The sequence below is a fragment of the Panthera onca genome, chromosome A2 (genome assembly GCF_046562875.1).
Source record: "Panthera onca isolate mPanOnc1 chromosome A2, mPanOnc1 haplotype 2, whole genome shotgun sequence".
Classification (NCBI taxonomy): domain Eukaryota; kingdom Metazoa; phylum Chordata; class Mammalia; order Carnivora; family Felidae; genus Panthera; species Panthera onca.
The window spans coordinates 49,219,139-49,241,060 of NC_138340.1; the positions used below are offsets into that span (position 1 = coordinate 49,219,139).

Here is a 21,922-nt window from a genome sequence, read left to right on the forward strand (position 1 = left end):
CTGCTTTGCATAAAACATGTCAATGCGATTGATTAAATAGGGAGGAAAGGGGGCAAGTGATATGTGCCTGTGTTTTCCTAAAGGTGTCCAGTTTCTTGTACCTAAGAGTACTGAAACAGAATCTCTGATTTATAGAGTCAGTTTGGGCAAATGGATTGAATCAAGGGCTTTGTAGGATTTATTGGGCTGCACATGTTAAATGTTTCAGAAGCCCATTATGTTGTTTTTTACAAGACACAGAAAGAACATAGCAAAATCTGCATTTGTTTCAGTTGACAAGTGCTCCATTTTAAGTAAAAATGTGGAAACTCCAAATCCAATAAACTATAATATATAAAACATTCCTCCCTCTTAAAAACAAAATCACAGGAACAGAGGAATAAGAACACATCAGCCTCCCAACTTTGACCATATCCTTCCCTCTACTGATTATTGCTATTCTCATAACTAAAGAATTGCTGCATTTTATACACTCTGAGGAAGAATTTAGATTCAGGGCCATAGTAACATAGTAACAAAAATTATAGTAACACAATAGTAACAAAAACCATAGTAACAAAAATTATAAAGTAGACAATGCTTATTAGATATTTAAATGGCAGTCTCTCATCTGACAAATAAATCCGTGAATACGTATCTAAATGAACAAACGCTTTAGCTTTTTGCAAGTTTTACATTTAAGACTTTTATTTAGAGCATCTTTTTAAAAAATAATTACAATAAGCCCTGTTTATGAGTGCTTGGCATGTATGAGCCACTAGCTTAATTACTTTTCATAGACAATAATGATCCTCAAAATGAGTATTAGATTTTTGTTGTCAACTGTTAGTTGAGGAAAATGAAACAGATTTTAACTCTTTTAATTCTCACAACAACCCTCAGAGCCATTTCTTTAACTGTTTCATAAATGAGGAAGTGGAAGCACAGGAAGTCACGGTGACTTGCCCAAGCTCACATGGCACAAAATGGTAGCTAAGCCTTCGGGAGCTTCATGACATCACATGTTCATGGTCATTTGGTTAGAAAGTGGCAGAAATAGAATCCAAACCTAGGTCTGGCCTGATGTCACTGTGTGGGTTGTTATTTGTGTTTTTGTTTGTTTGTTGTTCTGTTCCAAGCATCCTCCTGAGTAGAGACAGCTCATAGTGAAAATGGTGTAATGCCAAGACATTCAGACATTGAGGATCCAGCTTTGGATCCAAAGATGGGCTTTGAACATCTGCTTTAACCTTCAGTGTCTGATAGGAGCTCTGTATCATGGGCTTGTCTACTACTGAGTTGGCCAACCAAAGTAGAGTGTGTCTATCTTTTAGTGCCTTTGCTACCCTGCAGGAGAGAAGGGACATGGAGAAAGGAAAAGCAGTTGTCCTTGAAAGGAGTTGAACTTCTCTGATGGAGTAAATTGTAACATAATAAACTCCAGGCAAGTGTTCCACTAAGACTATTTCCCCTCTCCTGGGAGAGCTTCTTTGATTGTTCATCTGTATCTAATTTTCTTCTGATTTTAACACCGGAATGTGTGTTGTTGCCTTAAAATAGGAATTGCAGCTCATCGGTTCTTTCCTATTGACTAGTGCTCATGGAAACACAGAATTTCTTTTTAAAAAAATATTTATTTATTTATTTTTGAAAGAGCGAGCAAGTGAGCACAAATGGGCAGGGAAAGGGTAGTGAGAGAGGGGGAGAGAATCCCAAGCAGGCTCTGCACTGGCAGTGCAGAGTGCAATGTGGCTTCATCTTAAGATGAGGTCATGAGGTCATGACCTGAGCAGAAATCAAGAATTGGACGCTTAACTGACTGAGCCACCCAGGTTCCCTGGAAACACAGAATTGCTGGTGACATCACTGGGATTTGTCACTATGGTCTTAGCAAAGGAAGGAGGCCTTTTTGTGTTACTTCATAGTCCTTGAGAAAACTTCCAATGGGCACACCAAAAATTCTGGCAATCCTACAACCTTAACATGGTGACAATAAGAAATTCACATAATTTAATTTTTAAAAAATTTCTAAACCGTCAATACTGTACTTAGAGCTTGCTTATTTTGAGTATTCTGTGATAGTTCTATGATATGATATGATACACCATCACTTGTTGAGTCTTTACTTATATTGTGCCCAATGTTAACAGGTATATAAAAAAGACATTAGAAAATATCTTCAGACTTCTTGCTTTTACTTTCTTTTGGATTACTTTCTCCAGATGAATTTCTAGAAGTTGTTACATGGAGTAATAAAGAATAAGGACTTTGAAGCCAAATCACCTTAAATCAATTTCCACCCCTGCTCTGTACTACCACAAAGCCTAACCTAAATGATGTTGCATTCCTGTGCCTGTTTCCTAATTTGTAAAATGTAAATGATAATAAAACCTGATAGAGTTTTGTTTGGTTTTATGTTTTAAGGAGAAGCACTAAGTGAGCTAACCTGTACAAAGTTGTGAACTGCTTAGTACAATGCACAACACATAGGAAACATTTGGTAAACAATAGTAAAGCGCACATTACTTTTATAATTACAGATTCAAAGTATAAATATTTTTGGACAATTGAAATGTATTGCCAATTTTTTTGCTGCAGGCTTTATGTTCATTCAGCTGCTGGGAAAACTACTAAAATGTTACCTCTGTTTTGATTTGCATTTCTTGGAAAACTTACAAGATTGGATTTTTTTCCATATGTTTGGGTCCTGATTTACCGTTTTTGTGAGCTGTACTTTAGAGCCTTTAAATTGTTTTAATATCTCCTAGGTCATATGATAGATCATCCCTGCCACTCAGCAGAGTTGGCAGAGCTGATAATATTTACAGTATACAGAAAAGAAAGATAAAAGCAAGGTTCTTAAGAGATTTGTTGGTGACTTGCTCAGAGTCCCTTGGCTAGCGTCTTGTAAAGCTGTGATTTGAACCAAAGCATTTAGCTTCACTTTAGTAAATAGTGACTTCTGCAAGTGGTACCTCCTGGCATGAAAAGGCTAATACAATATTTAAAAATCAAACAACAACAACAAAAACAATGCCTAACTTTTCCCTATAAAAAGCTTAATTAAGTCTCTAGAGGAATATGATTTAGACATCTTAGAAGCTGCTACCTGTAGTTCATTTGGAAACCACTAAAGAGGCTTGACATTCTGACTCCTTGAAAGACATACTAAATGACAAAGAATTAGCCATAAATTAGAACTTGGAGGTAGTTGTCTTATAAAGTATTATTTAGTGGCTGCAGGCAATAGGATGGTTTCAAAATAAATAGAATTTGATCATCATCCACGAATTAACCCTGTGGTCTCTTGGACTGTGACACCAGTCTAGTAGAGAATTGGCATAGTCTGGGCTGCTGGACTGCTAAGATACTTAAGGAAGGAGGCCATTAGGTCTGGTACAAATGGCCAATAGTCACTGAAAAAAATGAAACAAATCATAATTCACCAAAAAAAAAATATACAAACTGTAACCACAGTAAGATTACACATGGATAACATGAAAAGATACATAGCATCAAGTGTTGAAGAAGATCTGGAGAAGCTTTGCACTTGATACATTTCTGTTAGAACGTAAAACGATATAACTGCTTTGAAACAAGGCACCCTTTTTTTTTCCAGAGAGAGAACATGACAGGGGCAGAAGGGCAGAAGGGCAGAAGGAGAGAGGGAGAGAGAGGCAGAGGGGTGGGGGGAAACCCAAGCAGTCTCCACACTCAGGGCAGAGCCTGACTTGGGGCTCCATCCCATCCCTGGGATCATGACCTGAGCCAAAATCAAGAGTCAGACACTCAACCAACTAAGCCACCCAGGTGCCCCATGGCAACTTCTTTAAAAGTTAAACAAGCATGATCCCATGACACAGCAACTGTTAAGTATTTACCCCAGAAATAAAAACTTTTATCCTCAAAACCTCTATGCAGAAATGTTCATAGTAACTTTATTAATAATTAGCCTATTAGGGGACAACCCTATATGGGTCCCTTATGCTTCTGCTTATCCTGAGAACAGAGGCATTGATGATGTTTTGAAGATCATCGGTACCGTGATGGAGAAACAACACTACACGTTGGTTCCTTTTTGCGAGAACACCTCTTCTCTTCTGGGATACCATCCGTACCTAACAATGTGCTGTTCACCAGCTTGTGTGTTGAGTCTTTAATAAGCTAGTGTGACATTTTGTTAGAGCACAACTTCTTGGCAAAGGGTATGTGTAAGACAAGTGAGAGCTGTCCTATTGCCGTACTATATTGCTATCAAAGACGTTTTGGTAAAAATAATGTCATACTGTAAAAGCAAATGGGACCTAAGTACAAGGATCATCCAAGTGGGTTTTCAAGTCTCTTCTGATGAGCAGACTTATTGTAGGACTATTCCAGATGAAGGAAATCCATGCCAAATGTATTTCTATAACTGAGGGGTACCCCCAAAGGATGTTTAGTGTCTTCTTAAGGCTTAAAACAAATACTTTTAAAAATAGAATTTTCTCATATGGTGACACTGCTGTCATCCTGTCACATCTGTGTGTTTTGGGTGCACCGTCAAATGAGAGAAGCAACGGAGCTTCACTGAAGTTACACTGAACCCATAGATCAACTTGAATAAAATGGATATTTTAATAATACTGAGTTTATTCATGTACCAACATCTTATGCTTCTATATTTATTTCTCTCAATAATTTTCACTGTATATATTTTTGTTGAACCCTAGGTATTTTATATTTTTATGCTACCACAAAATAATGATTTTGTATTTGTTTCATATTTTTAGTGACTCCTGTATACATACCTTGATTATTACAGATTTGCTATGCTTCTTTACTGGTTACAGTAGCTCCTTCATAGATTTTTAGGTAGATGATCATGTCATCTGTGACACCATACTTTCTTTTTTTTAATTTTTATTTTATTTTTAGAGAGAAAGAGCAGGGGAGGGGCAGAGAGAGAGAGAAAGGATATGAAGTGGGCTCTGTGCTGACAGCAGAGAGGCAGATGTGAGGCTCAAAGTCATGAACTGTGAGATCATGCCCTGAAGTTGGATGCTTAACTGACTGAGCCACCCAGGTGCTCCATACACTTTCTAATCTGATTGCATTTTGTTAGTCTTGTTATATGGCACTGATTAGAACCTCCAGTACAATTTTGAGTGGAAGTCATAATGAAAGTACATTACTTGGTTCCCAGTCTTAGGGTAAAGCAATCCTGGACCAGTGAATATGATCATAGCTGTAGATTTTTTATAAATGTTGTTGGACCTACTTGATAAGGTTGAAGAAGTCCCCTCCTATTCTAATTTTCTGAGTTTTATTATCATTAATAAATTTTTTAGTGCTATTTTTGCATCTATTGAGATGATGCAATGCTTGTTTTTTAGTCAGTATCATGAATTATGTTGATTTTTCAAATATTAAATTTATAATCCTAGGATAAACATGCTTAATCATGTATTTTTTTTTTTTTTTCATAAATACCGATGTATTAAAATTGCCTATATTTTGTTAAGGAGTTTTGTATCAACTGTCATCATGGACCTTGGTTTGTAGTTTGCTTCTCTTGTAGTGTCTTTTTCTGGTATTGGTACCAGATTAATGTTGCTCTCAGAAAATGAATTGGGAAATGTATTTACCTCTTCTACTGTCTGGAGGACCAGACCATCCTCCTGCCATCCAGTCTCCTGCCTGTGATGCCCATTTGCTAAATGAACTGGATGTGAAAAGGCAAGAGAGTTCTTTGATTCTTTCTGTCAAAGTGAGCTTTTCAGGCCATTGAGAGTGGTGCTGAGTGGATCTTGGGAGAAACACAGTTTTTCCGGTGCAGGAGTTCTCACCTATTTAGGTGGCAAACATCTGGAAGGTAGGAAAGGCAAGAATCTATTTAGTTTTGGACATGTTGAGTTCATTATAGCAATAAGGCATCAACTGGAAGGGTTAGGAAGGCAATTCAGTGCCTGTGTAGAACTCAGAAGTCTGTGTTGGAGGTAGAGTGTACATTTGTCAGTAGATGATAGTAAGTGTTGTTTGAATGAATATGATTTTCCAGGAAAGAGTGAGGGTTAGGAGAAAAGAAATATGGGTCTCAAACCCAGACACTGATCAAGTGAGGAGAAGAATGAATGCTGTTGGGAAGAGACTGTCCATGGATGTCTCATGTTTCTGCAAATTGTGCAAGCAGAGACACTAAGTTCCCCTCATTCCAGATTACCTTTTCAAGGATGTTTATGTAGCAAACCATCTTGGAAGGTGGAGGAAGTGACTTCTGGCAAAGGTCAGACATGTTTATGGTAAAAACACTGGGATCCCTTCCTGTAGCACAGCCTACTATGTCATTTGGCCCTCTTTCTGTCACCCTGTGTGATTAGGGGTGTGTGTGATTAGAGAGTCAGAGCCAGCAAATGGTGACACTCCACCTAGCGCTACTGCTGTGAATAATAAAGCCCTTGGTCACTGACCCATGAGTCTCCTGCCTTCCACCAACGTGTCTGTGACTTGTAGGCTTGCAAGTATGGTAAAATCTCAGACCCTTCATAGTTCTTAACAAATGAGTCAAGACCTATAGGGAGTAAGACTCAAAGGAGCAGGAGTTTTTGGTTTGTTTTTTTTTTTACAAAAGGAGAAATAAGTTAGAGGAGGCAAGTGGTATTGGGGAGCAAAAGGTCACTGAGATACATGTGTTATGTAAAGGGAGAAAGATGATCTCCACTTAATAGAGTCACAGGGGAAGCAGTGTTCTCAGGAAACAGATTTTAGTTAAGAAAGTATTTGAAAACTTGGATAAGACCATATTAGAGGAATGATCAATGTGGATTAAAAATCCCAGAAAGCACAGCCAAAGATGTGAAGAGGAAGGAGCTGGTGGTTCAGCAAGGCACAAGATAGCATATAGGGGTGAGTAAAGGGCCAAGGGCAAGTAAAGGGTCATCAGAGAGGCAGTACGCCATAAAGCTTGGATAGGAGGCATAAATAATTTAGTTTTGAGAATTTTCTGGAGGAGGGTGATCACTTGTGCCCATGAGATTTAGGTGAACTTGGGAAGCATCAGTCCCAGTAGGGCTGAAGTAAATCATGATCTCTATTTTGGTAGCTCATTTCTGGCTGTAAACTTGGAAGCATTGGAACTGATGCAAGATTTCTCATGTTATCTAGCGACATGGAGAATGTAACCAGCTTCTCTTTCATAATGTCTACGTTCTTATAGACTAAGAAACAAGCTTACATCATATAACTTTGCATCAGTCACATATATAATGCCTACAGAGGCAGAATTTCAACCCAGGCTTGTCTGATATAAGCCTACATGCCCCTAATTCAGTTGTTGGGCTGATTGTAGGAGAGATGGAAATGCCATCACATACTGGTTCCAAAATGTTGGTGTTTTGAAGGACCTTGATCCAATTAAGTCATACTGGCAACCTGTGTGTTTTAAACTAAGCCTGTGCATCAAGAACCTCCCCTATATGCTCTGTGAAGAGTTTTCTTTTCATTACTACTGAATTACTTTGTTCCACAAGTAGCATGGATGTGGCTAAATGTTCTTTAGGAAAATTATTCAGTGTGTTGGGAGTTGTGAACTGTCAGTTTCAACTTTCTGGTTAGGAGTTGGTTAAGATGCTCTCTTTGTCAGGGTAGTGATTTGATTTTTCTTTTTTTTTTAATATTTATTTAATTTTGAGAGAGAGAGAGAACAAGCTTCGGGGGGGCAGAGAGAGAGAGGGGGATACACAGAATCCCAAGCAGGCCCCAGCCTCTGAGCAGTCAGCACAGAGCCGGACACGGGGCTCAAACCCACAAACTGTGAGATCATGACCTGAGCTGAAGTCGGACACTCAACTGACTGAGCCACCCAGGCACCCCAGTCATTTGTTTTTTCTTAACACAGGTGCAATGTGACATTGCTAAATGCAGTGTTTTCAGAACTTGGGAGTGGAGAATCCTTCTAACTTCATTTATCATCACTTAGGAATATTGTTAAGGCCTCGTATGAGGAAACTGGTCTTATTTTTGAACTGTCATAGCTAACTAGTCAAAAGTATGTGTGAAGAAGTATGTGTAAACCTATATGGTTTTTTTGTTTGTTTAGTAAAATTAATCTTCAAAAAAAAGCTCACAGTATTTTTATCAACTTTACTTAACTAATTGACACCAGTGAAAGCAGTAATTGAAGTCTTGGGGTACATACAAACTCAGTTTGAAAAACCCCAATTATCCACAGTGAAGGATCATTACCTTCCTTTTCTACTCTTTTACAGGAGCTCCTTGCTCATTATTTTATTTCCCTTCCCAAGGTACTTATTTGTTGTTTCATCCTTTATTCAACACACATTTGGTGGGTATCTACTATCTTCCAGGCCCTATTTTGGCTCTAGGCATATGTTAATGTGTAGAGGACAGTCTTGCCTTTGGGGAGTTGAGCGTATATGTATATATATTTGTCTGTTTGATTTAGAGTTGCTTAGACCTGGATATGGAGCCCAGATGGAGGTAAACAATAGCTTTTTCTTTTTATATAAACTTTCACTGGACTGAAGATTTTGAGAAGTCCTTTCAAACCCTGCAGTGGGATGAATTCCCTAAGGACCTTTGCCTATGCTCAAAAGGTGACGGGGTCAAGGTTCCAGTGAGATAGAACCACTCCATCCCCACAGTATGGCCACTGTGCTTCCAGGAAGTGACATTAGACTGGGGAGTCAGGTGACCCTGCCCGTATGCCTTAGCATCTACAGTGTGTGTGCCCCTTAACAAATACCTGGGAAGCAGAGTCATTCTGTCAGACCTGAGATGAGAGATCGAAACCTTTTAGCAGGAGCGTTTGAGTGGAGCTGTGAAAAGTGCCAACAGGACAGGGTTCCGTATTGATACCTATAACCCTTGTGTCTAGCAGGGTGGGTGGCACATAGTAGATGCCAGTTAAATGCAACTCACCTGCCTTCCTGCTTAGTTCCCCTTTTCTTCATCCCGATACTCTTCTTTTTGTTATTTTGCCTCTCTTTCTTTCTCTTCCTCCTTTCCCCTCCCCAACCCTTCACAGGCCCCCCTCCACTGCTCCTTTTCTTCTTCTTCCTTTTCTTCGTACTCTTTTTCTCTCTTCTCCTTTTATTTTTATTTTCCTTAGCATGTTGTCTTTCTGGAAAACACAAAAACTGAGAGAATAATATAATTAGTCCCCCTGCATCCATCACCAAACCTTAGCAGTAGTCCATTTATACCAATGTATTTTATTTTCATATACCCAACTCATGTTTTATTTTGTTTTCTCCTCTCTTCACTGGCCAATTTAAAGTAAACCCAGACATTTAATTTGTCTTAAACATTTAAATACACAATTCTGAAAAAAAGTTCTTAAAAATACATGATACATGTACACAACAAAGAAAAAACAATAGTTCCCTATAAAATAGCCTGCCCATTCTCTCTTGAACATCTCCATGCCATTAGCTTGTTCACATGTGTACCTAAAGTAAGTCCATGTGCTCTATTTTTAATGTGTCTTTTTTAATCTAAAAATGTTCCTCCCCATTATTTTACTTCTTGCCATTGTTGAATAAAACAGCTTATTACTATTACTACAGAATTTCTCATATATGGTTTTGTTCTTTGCATCTGTGCAACATTGATTTACCTATTTTTCTGTTTTCTGTATTTCCTCAATATTAATCAGTAGATCAGATCTAGATCTTTCCCTCCCTCCCTCTCTCTCTGTGTCTGTCTCTGTCTCTCTCCTTCACTGCCCTTCTCTCTCTCCCTCTCATTCTTTTTCTTTCTCTGTGTGGCAGTCTTTTCATACATTGGACATGTTTACCAACTGATACATTTATTATTGTATTATATCAAGGATATATAACATTCTGGTTTTATTGTGTGTAATGTGAAGTTGAGAAGATGTCAGGATGGTGGTTGGTTCTGTTTGGAAGGGGGGAGCACACTGGGGGCAGAAGAGCTAAGTTGACATTTTGTTAGTCTGAAGATGTGCTGTTGTGAAGTTTTTAGTTTTGCATGCTCCTTCAGTTCTCATACGTGCATATACAATGCTATCTTTCTAAATTAAAACAAATAAATTGTGAATGTCTAAGCCAAAAAGAATGAGGAGGAAGAGGTTGGGAAGGAGAAGGAGAAGAACAGGAAAGATTCAGCAGTGAGGCCATTGTCAAAATTACTATTCACTGTAAAATACCCATAAGCCTTTGAATTCATGGTCTGATCAGCTGCTCTGATTGCACAGATCCATTATTTCATGTGGTATCTGAATGCATTTTAAAATAAACTGGTTAATTAATATTGTGAAGGCTCAACTTGAATACAATTCCTGGAATGACATAAACAGAATTTCACAGGGTCAGGACCCCATCACTGCAGCAGCTATAGCTGAAGAAGTGGTTAAGAACAGTCATCTATGGCATAGTTTTTCTTAATCTTTAAGTCAGTTCTGGAAAGAAACCTTCGCTAGTGATTTTACAGTTTGCATGGAAGAAGCAATAGAAAATATATAAATAGGAATTCAGCTGAAGAAATCAGAGAAGAAATCTCTATGAGAAATTGAAACTGTATCCATACTCCTCTTTAAGAATCTACATCTTTTTTTTGTTTGTTTGTTTGGTATAGCACGTTTCCTGGTGTGAGCTTCAGAAGGAGTGTTCTTACCTTGACTGAATTGGCTCATGTTACATACAACAGGCTCTTCTTGGCAGTGAAAAAAGTCCTTGGTCCAGTCTCTCAGAACACCACCTACACGTTTGAGGTGTGTGAATGTTGGGTCTGAAACTTCATGCCCTTTCATTCCTCTTCCCCAGTACATTGTTTGAAAAGTAACCCCCTATCCCTGCCCTGCCCTTCCCTACCCCACCCCACCACACACACATATTTACTCACTGCTTGTATTTTTATTTGCACTTACCTGGAAATTGGAAGTGGAATTGCAGAAGGAAACTCAGTTTTAAGTGACAATTAAATGCTCCCCCCAGGAAGCATCCTGCATGGAAAATGATTAGAAATGAGGGTTTGTGGCTAGATATTGTGTATCTCCCTTGCTGGAAGTCTTTATGAATCTATAACCAAATACTCCATGTGTATCCACTGCAGAACATTAGGATGTTAATGCTTCATTTGTAATCAAATTTTGGTCATCTAAAGTAGAGGATCAGTTAATAAGTCAACTGCCATTTCTGCTTTGTTTTCTTGGTTCCTCTGCCAACATTTTGGTCATTTCTCTGGATACTTTGTCCACTCAAGGAGAGATCAAGGGGAGGATATGGTGGGGGTTGTCCAAACCATCCGTTTCCTCCTTAGAGGAAACTCTTGTAGTGAAGTATTCAATGGGGATGAGAGGATGTAGAAGTCATGACTAGCATAAACCTGGAGGTCATTGTGGATCTAAAGCTGAAAATGAACAGAGATAAAGAGGAAAAGTTCTAGTTCATCGCTTTCCATGTGCACATAAGGAAGGAACCAGGTAGCTAATTGCCCATAATGTATAGTGAAGTAACAGGCAGGAAATGCATGGTAAATGGAAAAGTCAATAGTACTGACCAAAGAAAGTGTTGTGAGAGTTAAAAATGAAGCCATGGATATGCTCAGCCCAGAGCCTGCTGCATAGAAAGCACGCAGTAGATACATGCTCCCTGTAGTATTATTAACCCTGCCATTTTTATCAGGAGTTGTGTTTCTCATTGTCTACAACTAGAAGCACAACCACATTGTGCCTACAAATAGAAGCACAACCACGTTGAAGGCTTTTGATTTCAATCCAAACCTTCTGACTTTGACTGATATTTATTGCAGGCTATAGGTTTTTACTTCTGAGATTCTATAAATGCAGTCGCTTAAAAAGATGGCAACAAAGTAAACTTCCTCAAACACAGAATCCAGTTTTACCATTAACATTCATAGTATAAATAGAAATGTATACCTCTAAGGGGGGAAAATATCCAGTAAGTCATGTTATTTAATTTTAAAATATGGAATGGACTACAGAAACATCTTGATAAGGCTTGCTGAGGAAATGTAAGCCCTGCAACATTTTCTAGCACCCCAGGGTACCCACCGAGCTGCCCCTACCCAGAATCTAGCAGCTTTGTTAAGACCGAAGTCTGCCCTCCCTCTGTTTTGAGTGCCTGTGACATACTCTTTTCCTGTTTATTAAGGTACTTGTCATTTGCAATAAATCCAAACATTATTACCATAGTTAATTATACAGAGAACTACTCAGCATGTCAGCCTCAAGAAATATTTGAGTTTGAGGCTCTATATTCAATAAAATAAATTTGAGTGATGCATGGTTTATAAACATGGTCAGCACCAGCATACATTACTTGAGAGAGGTCTTTCCAAACCAAATAACTTCAATTAATATTTTAAATCAAAATAAAAATCAGTTTTTCACTCCTTTAGAAACATATGGTACGCATTAGACCATTTGTTCAAATCCGCTGAATCTTTCTGGGAAGTTTGTCAGTCTGCATTAGCAAACATCTTTTGTTTCCTGACTTCCTGCTACGCCGTCTCTTTCTTTTAATTACCTCAGTGAAATGAGATTGTTTATATTAATAACTTACCATATATAATGTCTTGCATTTTCTATTCCTTTTTTTCTTCTAAAAATTTGCTTATGCATATTAACTAAGGCATACATTCTAAGAAAGAAGTATGCAAAAATGAGTGGGTTAAGCAGGTCATTCAAAGAGAATCCTTCACCAGAAGAATGAACACTAAAAATTCTGATAGTGAAAGAGTTTATGGATTATCTGTGTGTAGTACAGATGAGAGTTTATTCAACAGAATGTGAAAAAGGTGTGCATTTTGAAAGTAAATACTGGACTCTTGGACACAAATACCAATAGAGCAGGAAATCAGGAGAATTCATTTATTTTTATAATATAGTTGACACACAGTGTTCAATTAGTTTCAGTTGCACAATATAGTGGTTCCACAAGTTTATATGTTATGCTATGTTCACCACACATGTAGCCACCATTTGTCTCAATACATAATTACACTATCATTGACTCTATTCCTTATGCTATACTCTTTATCCCATTACTTCTTAATTCCATAAATAGAAGCCTGTATGACTAGACACAGGAAAAAATGCTCAACATCACTCATCATCAGGAAAATAAAAATCAAAACCACAATGAGATGCCACCACACACCTGTCAGAATGCTATGTTGGCAAGGATGCAGAGAAAGAGGATCTCTTATGCACTTCTGGTGGGAATGCAAACTGGTGCAACCACTCTGGAAGACAGTATGGAATTGCCTCAGAAAATTAAAAATAGAACTACCCTATGACCCAGCAATTGCACATCTAGGTATTTATCCAAGGGATACAGGTGTGCTGTTTCGAAGGGGCACATGCACCCCAATGTTTATAGCAACACTATTGACAATAGCCAAAGTATGGAAAGAGCCCAAATGTCCATTGACGGATGAATGGGTAAAAAAGATGTGGTGTATATATACAATGGAGTATTACTCGGCAATCAAAAAGAATGAAATCTTGCCATTTGCAACTACGTGGTTGGAACTAGAGGGTATTATGCTAAGCGAAATTAGTCAGAGAAAGACATATATGATATGACTTTACTCATATGAGGACTTTAAGATAGAAAACAGATGAACACAAGGGAAGAGAAGCAAAAATAATATAAAAACAGGGAAGAGGACAAAACATAAGAGAGTCTTAAATATGGAGAACAAACAGAGGGTTACTGGAGGGGTTGTGGAAGAGGGGATAGGCTAGATGGGTAAGGGGCATTAAGGAATCTACCCCTGAAATCATTGTTGCGCCATGTGCTAACTAACTTGGATGTAAATTAATAAATTTAAACAAAAAATAGAAGCCTGTATTTCCTATTCCCCTTCATTCATTTTGTCTAACCCCTCTCTCCCTTCCTCTCTGTCAACAACCACTTTGTTCTTTGTAATTATAGGTCTGATTCTGTTCTTTGTTTATTCCTTTTTTTTTTCTTTTAGATTCCACATATGAGTGAAATTATATGGTATTTGCCTTTCTCAGTCTGACGTACTTATCATAATACCCTCTAGGTTCTTCTATGTTGTCACAAACAGCACAATCCCATCCTTTTTATGGCCGTGTGATATTCCTTAGTGGTATGTGTGTGTGTGTATGTGTATGTGTGTGTGCTCACGCGTACGCCATACATCCCTTATCCATTTATTCATTTATCTGTTGAATGGGGACTTAAGTTTCTTCTGTAATTTGGCTGTTGTAAATAATGCTGCAGAAAACATAGGAATGCATAGATCTTTTCAAATTAGTGTTTTCAATTTGGCGGTGGGGTGGGTCGAGTGAATACCCAGTAGTGGAATTATTGGATCTTGTGGTAATTATGTTGTTAATTTTTTGAGGAGCTTCCATACTGTTTTTCACAGTGACTCTACCCATTTACATTCACACCAACAGTGCACAAGGATTCCTTTTTCTTCACATCCTCACTAACACTTGTCATTTCTTTTCTTTTTGCTTTTAGGCATTCTGACAGGTGTAAGGTTCTATCTCCTCGTGGTTTTGATTTGCACTCCTGTTAATTAGTGACATTTGAATATCTCTTCATGTTCTGTTGGCCATCTGTATATCATCTTTGGAAAAATGTCTTTGCAGGTTCTCTCCCCATTTTTTTTAATCAAGTTTTTTGTTGTTGGTGGTGGTGTTGAGTTGTATACATCCTCTACATATTTTGGATAGTGACACAATATATATATTTGGATATATAACTTATAAATTTTATGTATAGATTACAAATAACTTCTTCCATTCAGTAGGTTGCCCTTTTGCTTTGTTGGTTTCCTTTGCTGTGCAAAAGCTTTTCATTTTCATGTAGTCCCAATAGTTAATTTTTGCTTTTGTTTCCCTTGCCTTAGGAGACCTAACTAGAAGAATGTTGCTATGGCCCATGTCAGAGAAATTACTGCCTGTTTTTTCTTCTAGGAGTTTTGTGATTTCAGGTCTCCTATTTAGCTGTTTAATCCATTTGAGTTCATTTTTATATATGGCATAATAAAATGGTCCAGTTTCATTCTTTTGCATGTACCTGTCCAATTTTCTTAGCACCATTTATTGAAGATAGTGCATTTTCCTTTGTATATTCTTGCCTCCCTCATCATAGGTTAATTGGCCACATACATTGGCATGCATGTATTTCTGGGATCTCTGTTCTGTTGAGATGATCACATGACTTTTATCCTTTATTTTGTTGATGAGGTGTGCCACATTGATTTGTGAATATTGAGCCTTTTTGCATCTCAAAATTTAATCATATTTGATTATGGTGAAAAATCCTTTTAATGAATTGTTGAATGTGGTTAATATTTTGTTGAGGATTTTTGTATCTAGGTTCATCAAAGATATTGGCCTGTAGTTTTATTTTGGGGGACATGTTTTAGTCTGGTTTTGTTCTCAGGGTAATACTAACTTCTGGAATGTATTTGGATTCTTTCCTTCCTATTGATTTTTTTTTTTTTGGAGTAATTTGAGAACAGTTATTAACCTTGGTAGTAACTCTTCTTTAATGTTTGGTAGAATTCCCCTATGAAGCCACATGGTGCTAGAGTTCTGTTTTTTGGTAGTTTTTAATTAATGATTTAAATTCATTACTGTTTATTAGTTTCCTCAGATTTTCTATTTCTGTCTGAGACAATCCTGAAGGTTTTGTTTCTAGGAATTGATCCATTTCCAGAAAATCACAAGACTTTAAAAAAGTCCACTTTGCTGAAGAAGTAAAAGATAGTGCTGCAGAGTTTTCCTCATTTATCTAAACCTCAGACACTTTCCTGGGAAATAAGTTGAAAAGGTTTAACTTCATCCAAGAAAAGAATATGACAATATGTCAGTTAATCAGAAAGATGGAAAGAATGAGCTGTTAACTGACAGTTGATTGAAAAGTGTTCTGAGGTGCCTGGGTGTCTCAGTCAGTTAAACCTCTGACCTTATCTCAGGTCATGATCTCATAGTTTGTGTGCCCGAGCCCCAAGTCGGGCTCTGTGCTGACAGCTCAGAGCCTGGAGCCTCCTTCAGATTCTGTGTCTCCCTCTCTCTCTGCTCCTCCCCAACTTGTGCGCTCGCTCTCTCTCTCTCTCTCCCTCTCAAGAATGAATAAACACTACAAAAAGTTTTTTTAACATATTAAATGTTCCTGTTTTCCTCTACTTCAATCTGTGTTAAAAGTATTTCTTAAAACTTCATTTCATGGTTTTTTTGAGGGGGTTAGGGTGGGGGGATGGTTAATGCTAGATTTTGTAATTTTTAAATGTTTATTTTGGAGAGAGAGAGACAGAGTGTGAGCAGCAGAGGGGTAGACAGAGAGGGATACACAGAATCTGAAGCAGGGTCCAGGCTCTGAGCTGTCAGCATGGAGCCTGACATGGAGCTCAAACTCACAAACCATGAGATCATGACCTGAGCAGAGGTCAGATGCTTAAACAAGTGAGCCACCCAGGCACCCCTAGGATATTATACAGTAGTACATGAATAAGAAGTGTAGCATTCATAAAAACATGGGAATTAATGAGTATTAAACATTACTTACATGGAAAAATTATTTAATACATCACATGGAAAAAATGTAGAGTTATTTCAGGCTTGGCTAACTTACAACTTACTTATAGTTTCATATACATAGCACATTTTTATGCTGTCCTTTATTTGCAGTATGATGACCAGAGGAACACAAAATGACCAGAGTAATTGCAAGGTATATGTTGGGTTTTAATTTTGATAAAACTGAGTACGTCTATTTATAAGAACAAGTAAACTATCTCAGGAATTTCCACCAAACTTTGCTTACATCTCATTAGCTAGAATTGTGTCCCATGCCTGTTCTAAATCAGCCTTTGCAGAGGAAATTGGATTGGCTTAGAGAAATCAGTATTGACTCAGTGAGGCTCGAAGAAGGTTCAGATCATATTTCTCTTTTCCTCGCTCTTTCTCCCCCAACCCTCTTTCTTACTCGCTCTCTCTCTCTCTCTCTCTCTCTCTCTCTCTCACACACACACACACACACACACACACACACACACGGTACAAATATCTGAAGACAACCAGATTTCAAGTAAAGAAGGAGGGGAGAAAATTGGCAAACAGTTGTGCTTGTGACCCTTGAGAAAATAAAGTTAACCTTGTTTTTTTAATGAACTTGCCATTTCTGATTCTCTTGATATAAGGTTACATTTTTCAAGTCATTATAGCCTGAAAGACAAACTTGTCTCTTAAGTCTTCTGAAAGCCTTTAATAAGCTCACCTACATGGTGACTCCCTAAGACAAGCATAAAACCTACAGTGTTCCACAAATTATATTATTTAAAATGTAGCAATTATTTTCCAGGTATTCTTTCTGGGATAAATGACTCAATGAATGCAGTATAGAAACTGATCTCCTGAATTATTAGTCTGAACCTATTCCATAGTATATATTTTATAGCGGTCATAATGCCTTCACGGTGGCCTTTTTTAAGTACTATAAAAAATAACAAATTTGTAAAGTAGCAGGTTATAAAACTAATGTGAGAAAATGAATTGCCTTGTAAAACAAGTATTGTAAAATGTTAATGTAAAAATCTAGTTGGTGGGTTCACTGTAAAGTACTTTCAACCTTGCACTGTGTTTAAAATGTTTCATGATAGGATGTTGAAAACTAATAAAACCACAACAAACAAAGAATAGCTTTTACATATGTAACCAGAAACCAATGAGAAATTCATAGCAAGGAAAACTGTATTTATAATAGCAAAAATAAATGAAGTACCTAAGCTAACTTTCAGGAAACACTCAAAACTTTTGTTTTGAGAAATCCTGAACAGTTGAAGGAAGTGAAAGAGGAAAGACACAGGTAGTGAGACTCACCTTCATAAAGACTTCTATTCTAGTTTATTTATGAATATAGCATAAACCTAATGTACCATCAAGGTTTTTTTTTCTTAAGCTATGTAAGCAATTAATAAAGTTCATTTGAATAAGTAAACAAAAATAACCAGGAAATTTTGAAAGAAATGAATAATTATGTGGAAGAATGTCTAACTCTACCAGTTATTAAAATGTTACCCTTCATAATTGGAACTCTAGCATTGGTGCATGAATAGACAAACCAAACAATGAAACAGATTTTTTAAATCCAGAAATAGACTTCATTACTAAATTTCCATATGTAATGAATCTGTGAAACTACAAATGAAACTTCAAATCTGTGACAGAAGATGAAGTCTTGTATGTTTTAACCCAATAGCTATATGGAAAAAGATAAAATTTTGATTTATTCCTCATCCTGTGCACAAGAATACATTCCAAATGGATCAAATACCTAATTTTTGAAACCAAAATTATAAAAGGACTATAAGAAAACATGCGTGGTATCTTCTTTACTCTGAGGGTGGAAATTAAAAATCCAGAAGTTAAAGATAAAAGAAATGGGTTTAGAAAAAATTCTATGTTTACAGAAATTTCACTTGGAAATTGTGTGTAAAAAGTAAATGAGGGGTGCCTGGGTGGCTCAGTGGGTCGAGCATCTGACTTTGGCTCAGGTCACGATCTCACGGTTTGTGAGTTCTAACCCCATGTTGGACTCTGTTCTGAGAGGTCAGAGCCTATAACCTGCTTTGGATTCTCTCTCTCTCTCTCTCTCTCTCTCTCTCTCTCTCTCTCTTTCTCTCTTTCTCTCTCTCTGTCTTCCTCCCCTGCTCATGGTGTGTCTGTCTGTCTCTCTCTCAAGAAACATTAAATAAACATTAAAAAAAATTTTGAAAGTAAATGAAAAACGAGCAACTGGGAATAAGAGTTACAACTTAAACTCAAAGATTTAATATTTGTAATTAATAAAAAGCTTTTAAAATAGATAAGGAAAAGTTCTTGTAAAAGCTCGCTAAATTATAAACAGTTTACAAGGGAAAAAAAGCAATGCTTCTTAATGCAAAGATGTTCAACCTACCCTATACCAAGAAAGATACAAATAAAAATGTACTGTGGAGTTGTTTCTCACATAACTGTCTGATTGACAAAATCAAGTTCGACGATATACTTTGGTGAGTTGGTTGGGGAAATGAACACTCTCACCCTCTGTTGGTAGGAGAGCAAATTAATGCAATCTGACTCTAGAGGGGGATGTGTCAATATTTAGCAAAAGATACATATGAATGTACTCTTTAACAAAGCAATCATTCTTAGAATCTATCGCCAAAACAGGCAAAACATTGAAAAACTATTTTCAGAAGGCAGTTAATATACTGTACGTTTTAGACTGTTAGACAAGATATACTGACATGATCTATATTATGGAATAAAGCAAATAAATAACCAGAATGGTATTATTAAGAACCAATATTTTTCTCATAAAAGGGAGGCAGTAGAGGTATAAGAGTGCCAAAGTTAATTAAAAAACAAAAACAAACAAACAAAAACCCTGTAGTCATGTATTTCAATTGGAAGTAGCACTATGGATTTATGATCAATCTTATCTTACTCAAAAACCAAAAATCCTGGGGCACTTGGGTGGCTCAGTCAGTTAAATGTCTTCACTCCTGATTTTGGCTCATTTGATCTCATGGTTGGTGATTGGAGCCCTGCTTCTGACTGCACTGACAGTGTGGAACCTGCTTGGGATTCTGTCTCTCTTCCTCTCTCTCTGCCCCTTCCCCTGCTTGCTCTCTGTTTCTCTCTCTCAAAATAAATAAACTTTACAAAAAAATTACTGTACACACGCTGAAAAGCCTAGATCCAATGACAGGCAGCATCATGAGGTTATTGGTAGTTAAATGAAATATATATAAAACACAAAAGTGTCTTCCCTATGAGATATTAATATGTGCTTTGAAAAGGAAAAATACAAATTCAAGAAAATTTGGGAAATTGTGAAATTTCATCCTGTAGATTATAATTTTTCTGATAACACTAAATGCTTTGGAAAAGTCAGTAAAGAAATCTGAAAATAAGTAATGCAGTGTCTGTCAGGAACCTTTGATTTTTCAGGGGAGAGGACTGGAGTTGTAGCATTCCTCTTGCTTTTTTTTTTCCACTTAGAAATGTGCCATGGAAAACAATTTAGGAAATACTGCTGTGAAAGTGAAATGCAATCTGTGGATAATTATTATTCTTTCTAAAGGATCAAGAGGTCTAAAGGGAGTTCCTGGTATCATGTACTTAATGAATGCATAATTTAATACAAGTATTGTTTAGAATCTACTAAATACTAAATGCTGTGTTTGCTGATAGCAATATAAGGTAAAAAGGAAATGAAAAAATCTAGAAACCTAGTAGAGCATTAAAATATAGTGCTACTATATTTGATGAAAATCTTTAAATATGACTAAGTGTAGGAAACCATTGCATTGCATCATAGAGAGGGAATTAAGTTGTGACGAGTGAAAGCAAGAAGGAAAGATGTTTCTGGCAAAGTAAAGAGCATAAGAAAATATAACTTGACATTAGAGGTGGGGTGTATTCAGAAAAATAGAGCGCCATACCTATCTGGAACAACAACAACAAAATTACAGGGAAAGGGTTGTGCAGGGCTGATGTAGTAAGAAGATGTAGTGGGCTTTGGGGTTGGACGAACCTGAGCTATCATAATCATTCTACCTGTAAATGATCTTGGGGAGTTACTTAATCTCTATAAAGCTGACCTTTTCTATCTGTAGAGTGAGGATAAATAATGTTTAACTCCCAAAGTAAGAATGAAATAAGAATAATGTGTGCCAAGTTTCCAACACAGTGAAGGGCACTTAATTCCAGTTCTTCTTCCTATTAGGCAGATGGGGGCAAAGTGATGAACACTCTGATTTGTCAGGGGAAAGAATTTGGACTTTATTTTGTAGGGAGTGAAGAACATGGAAGAATCCTGAGCATGAGGATGAGGTGATAAGCTCTGTTATTTGGAAACGTGGATATGGAGTAATGACCAGATAAGATGAAGGGAGGTATCTAGCATTGATTGCATCCTGATGGAAGATAGAAGGGCATAAATAGGGTGTTGGTAGTGTGGCTGCAGATGTTCAGTGTTACAGAGATAGAGCTGATAGAACTTGGCTTCTCTTAGATATGTGTGGGTGGGAGAGTTAAAAAGGAAACAATAAAAAAATGACATGGTTTCTAGCCTGAGCACCTGAGTTGTCAGGAATACCAACCATTGAGCCAGACAAAAGGTGGAGTGGATATACAGAAGTTCACGTGTGGAATGTAGTTTATTTTGTATCATTTTCCTTTGGATCCATCACCTCTTTAGAGTGAGTAAGCTTTGAACTTTTGAATATAGCGTCCCAGCCTCTAATCCATGCAATCTCTTCATTCTATGGGACCACTATATTTTGAACAGTATGTTGGCTTATTACAAAAACTGTCATTGTGATCTTGTGGAGTGTGCTTCACAGGTTTGTCTAATACGTCGGAAAGGTTAGTGTAATGGACTACCAAGTCAAATGCCAAACACTATACAAACAACTTAATATGGTAGCTAAATGTGGATATGCTGTTTGCACTATTGTATTCTCCAAAACATTGTTTGCTTTGAGCATAGTTGGATGTGAATGCAAATTTAGATGCTTTACTCAACACCAATCTTTGTGTGTGCATGTTTCTTGTTTTAATGTGCAGGACAGGAGAGAATTGGGAAAGATTCCAACTATGAACAGGAGGGTAAAGTTCAGTTTGTGATTGATGCGGTCTATGCAATGGCTCATGCCCTTCATCATATGAACAAGGATCTCTGTGCTGACTACCGAGGGGTCTGTCCAGAAATGGAGCAAGCTGGGGGAAAGAAGTTGTTGAAGTATATCCGCAATGTTAATTTCAATGGTGAGTCACCAAATATCCATGATTTGGGGAATTCTACGTGTTGGCATCCTGTGTTTCCTGAGTTATGTAGTTAAATTATTTACTGTTAAGACCTGGTTGGTGATAAGATTTCAAATAGTTGAATCAATATATGAACAATAAATAAGCGAATGAAGGAAA

At 37.3% G+C, this 21,922-nt stretch overlaps 1 protein-coding gene across 3 annotated transcripts in view; it reads left to right on the plus strand.

Annotated features, from left to right (window-relative positions):
* Positions 1-21,922, plus strand: part of GRM7 (glutamate metabotropic receptor 7) — an 869,802-nt gene that overhangs the window by 567,671 nt on the left and 280,209 nt on the right. For all 3 annotated transcript variants that reach the window (XM_078442794.1, XM_078442795.1, XM_060631627.2), the window contains exon 6: positions 21,563-21,763. In XM_078442794.1, the coding sequence (XP_078298920.1) occupies positions 21,563-21,763 (201 nt within the window). The remainder of the gene's footprint in view (positions 1-21,562; positions 21,764-21,922) is intronic.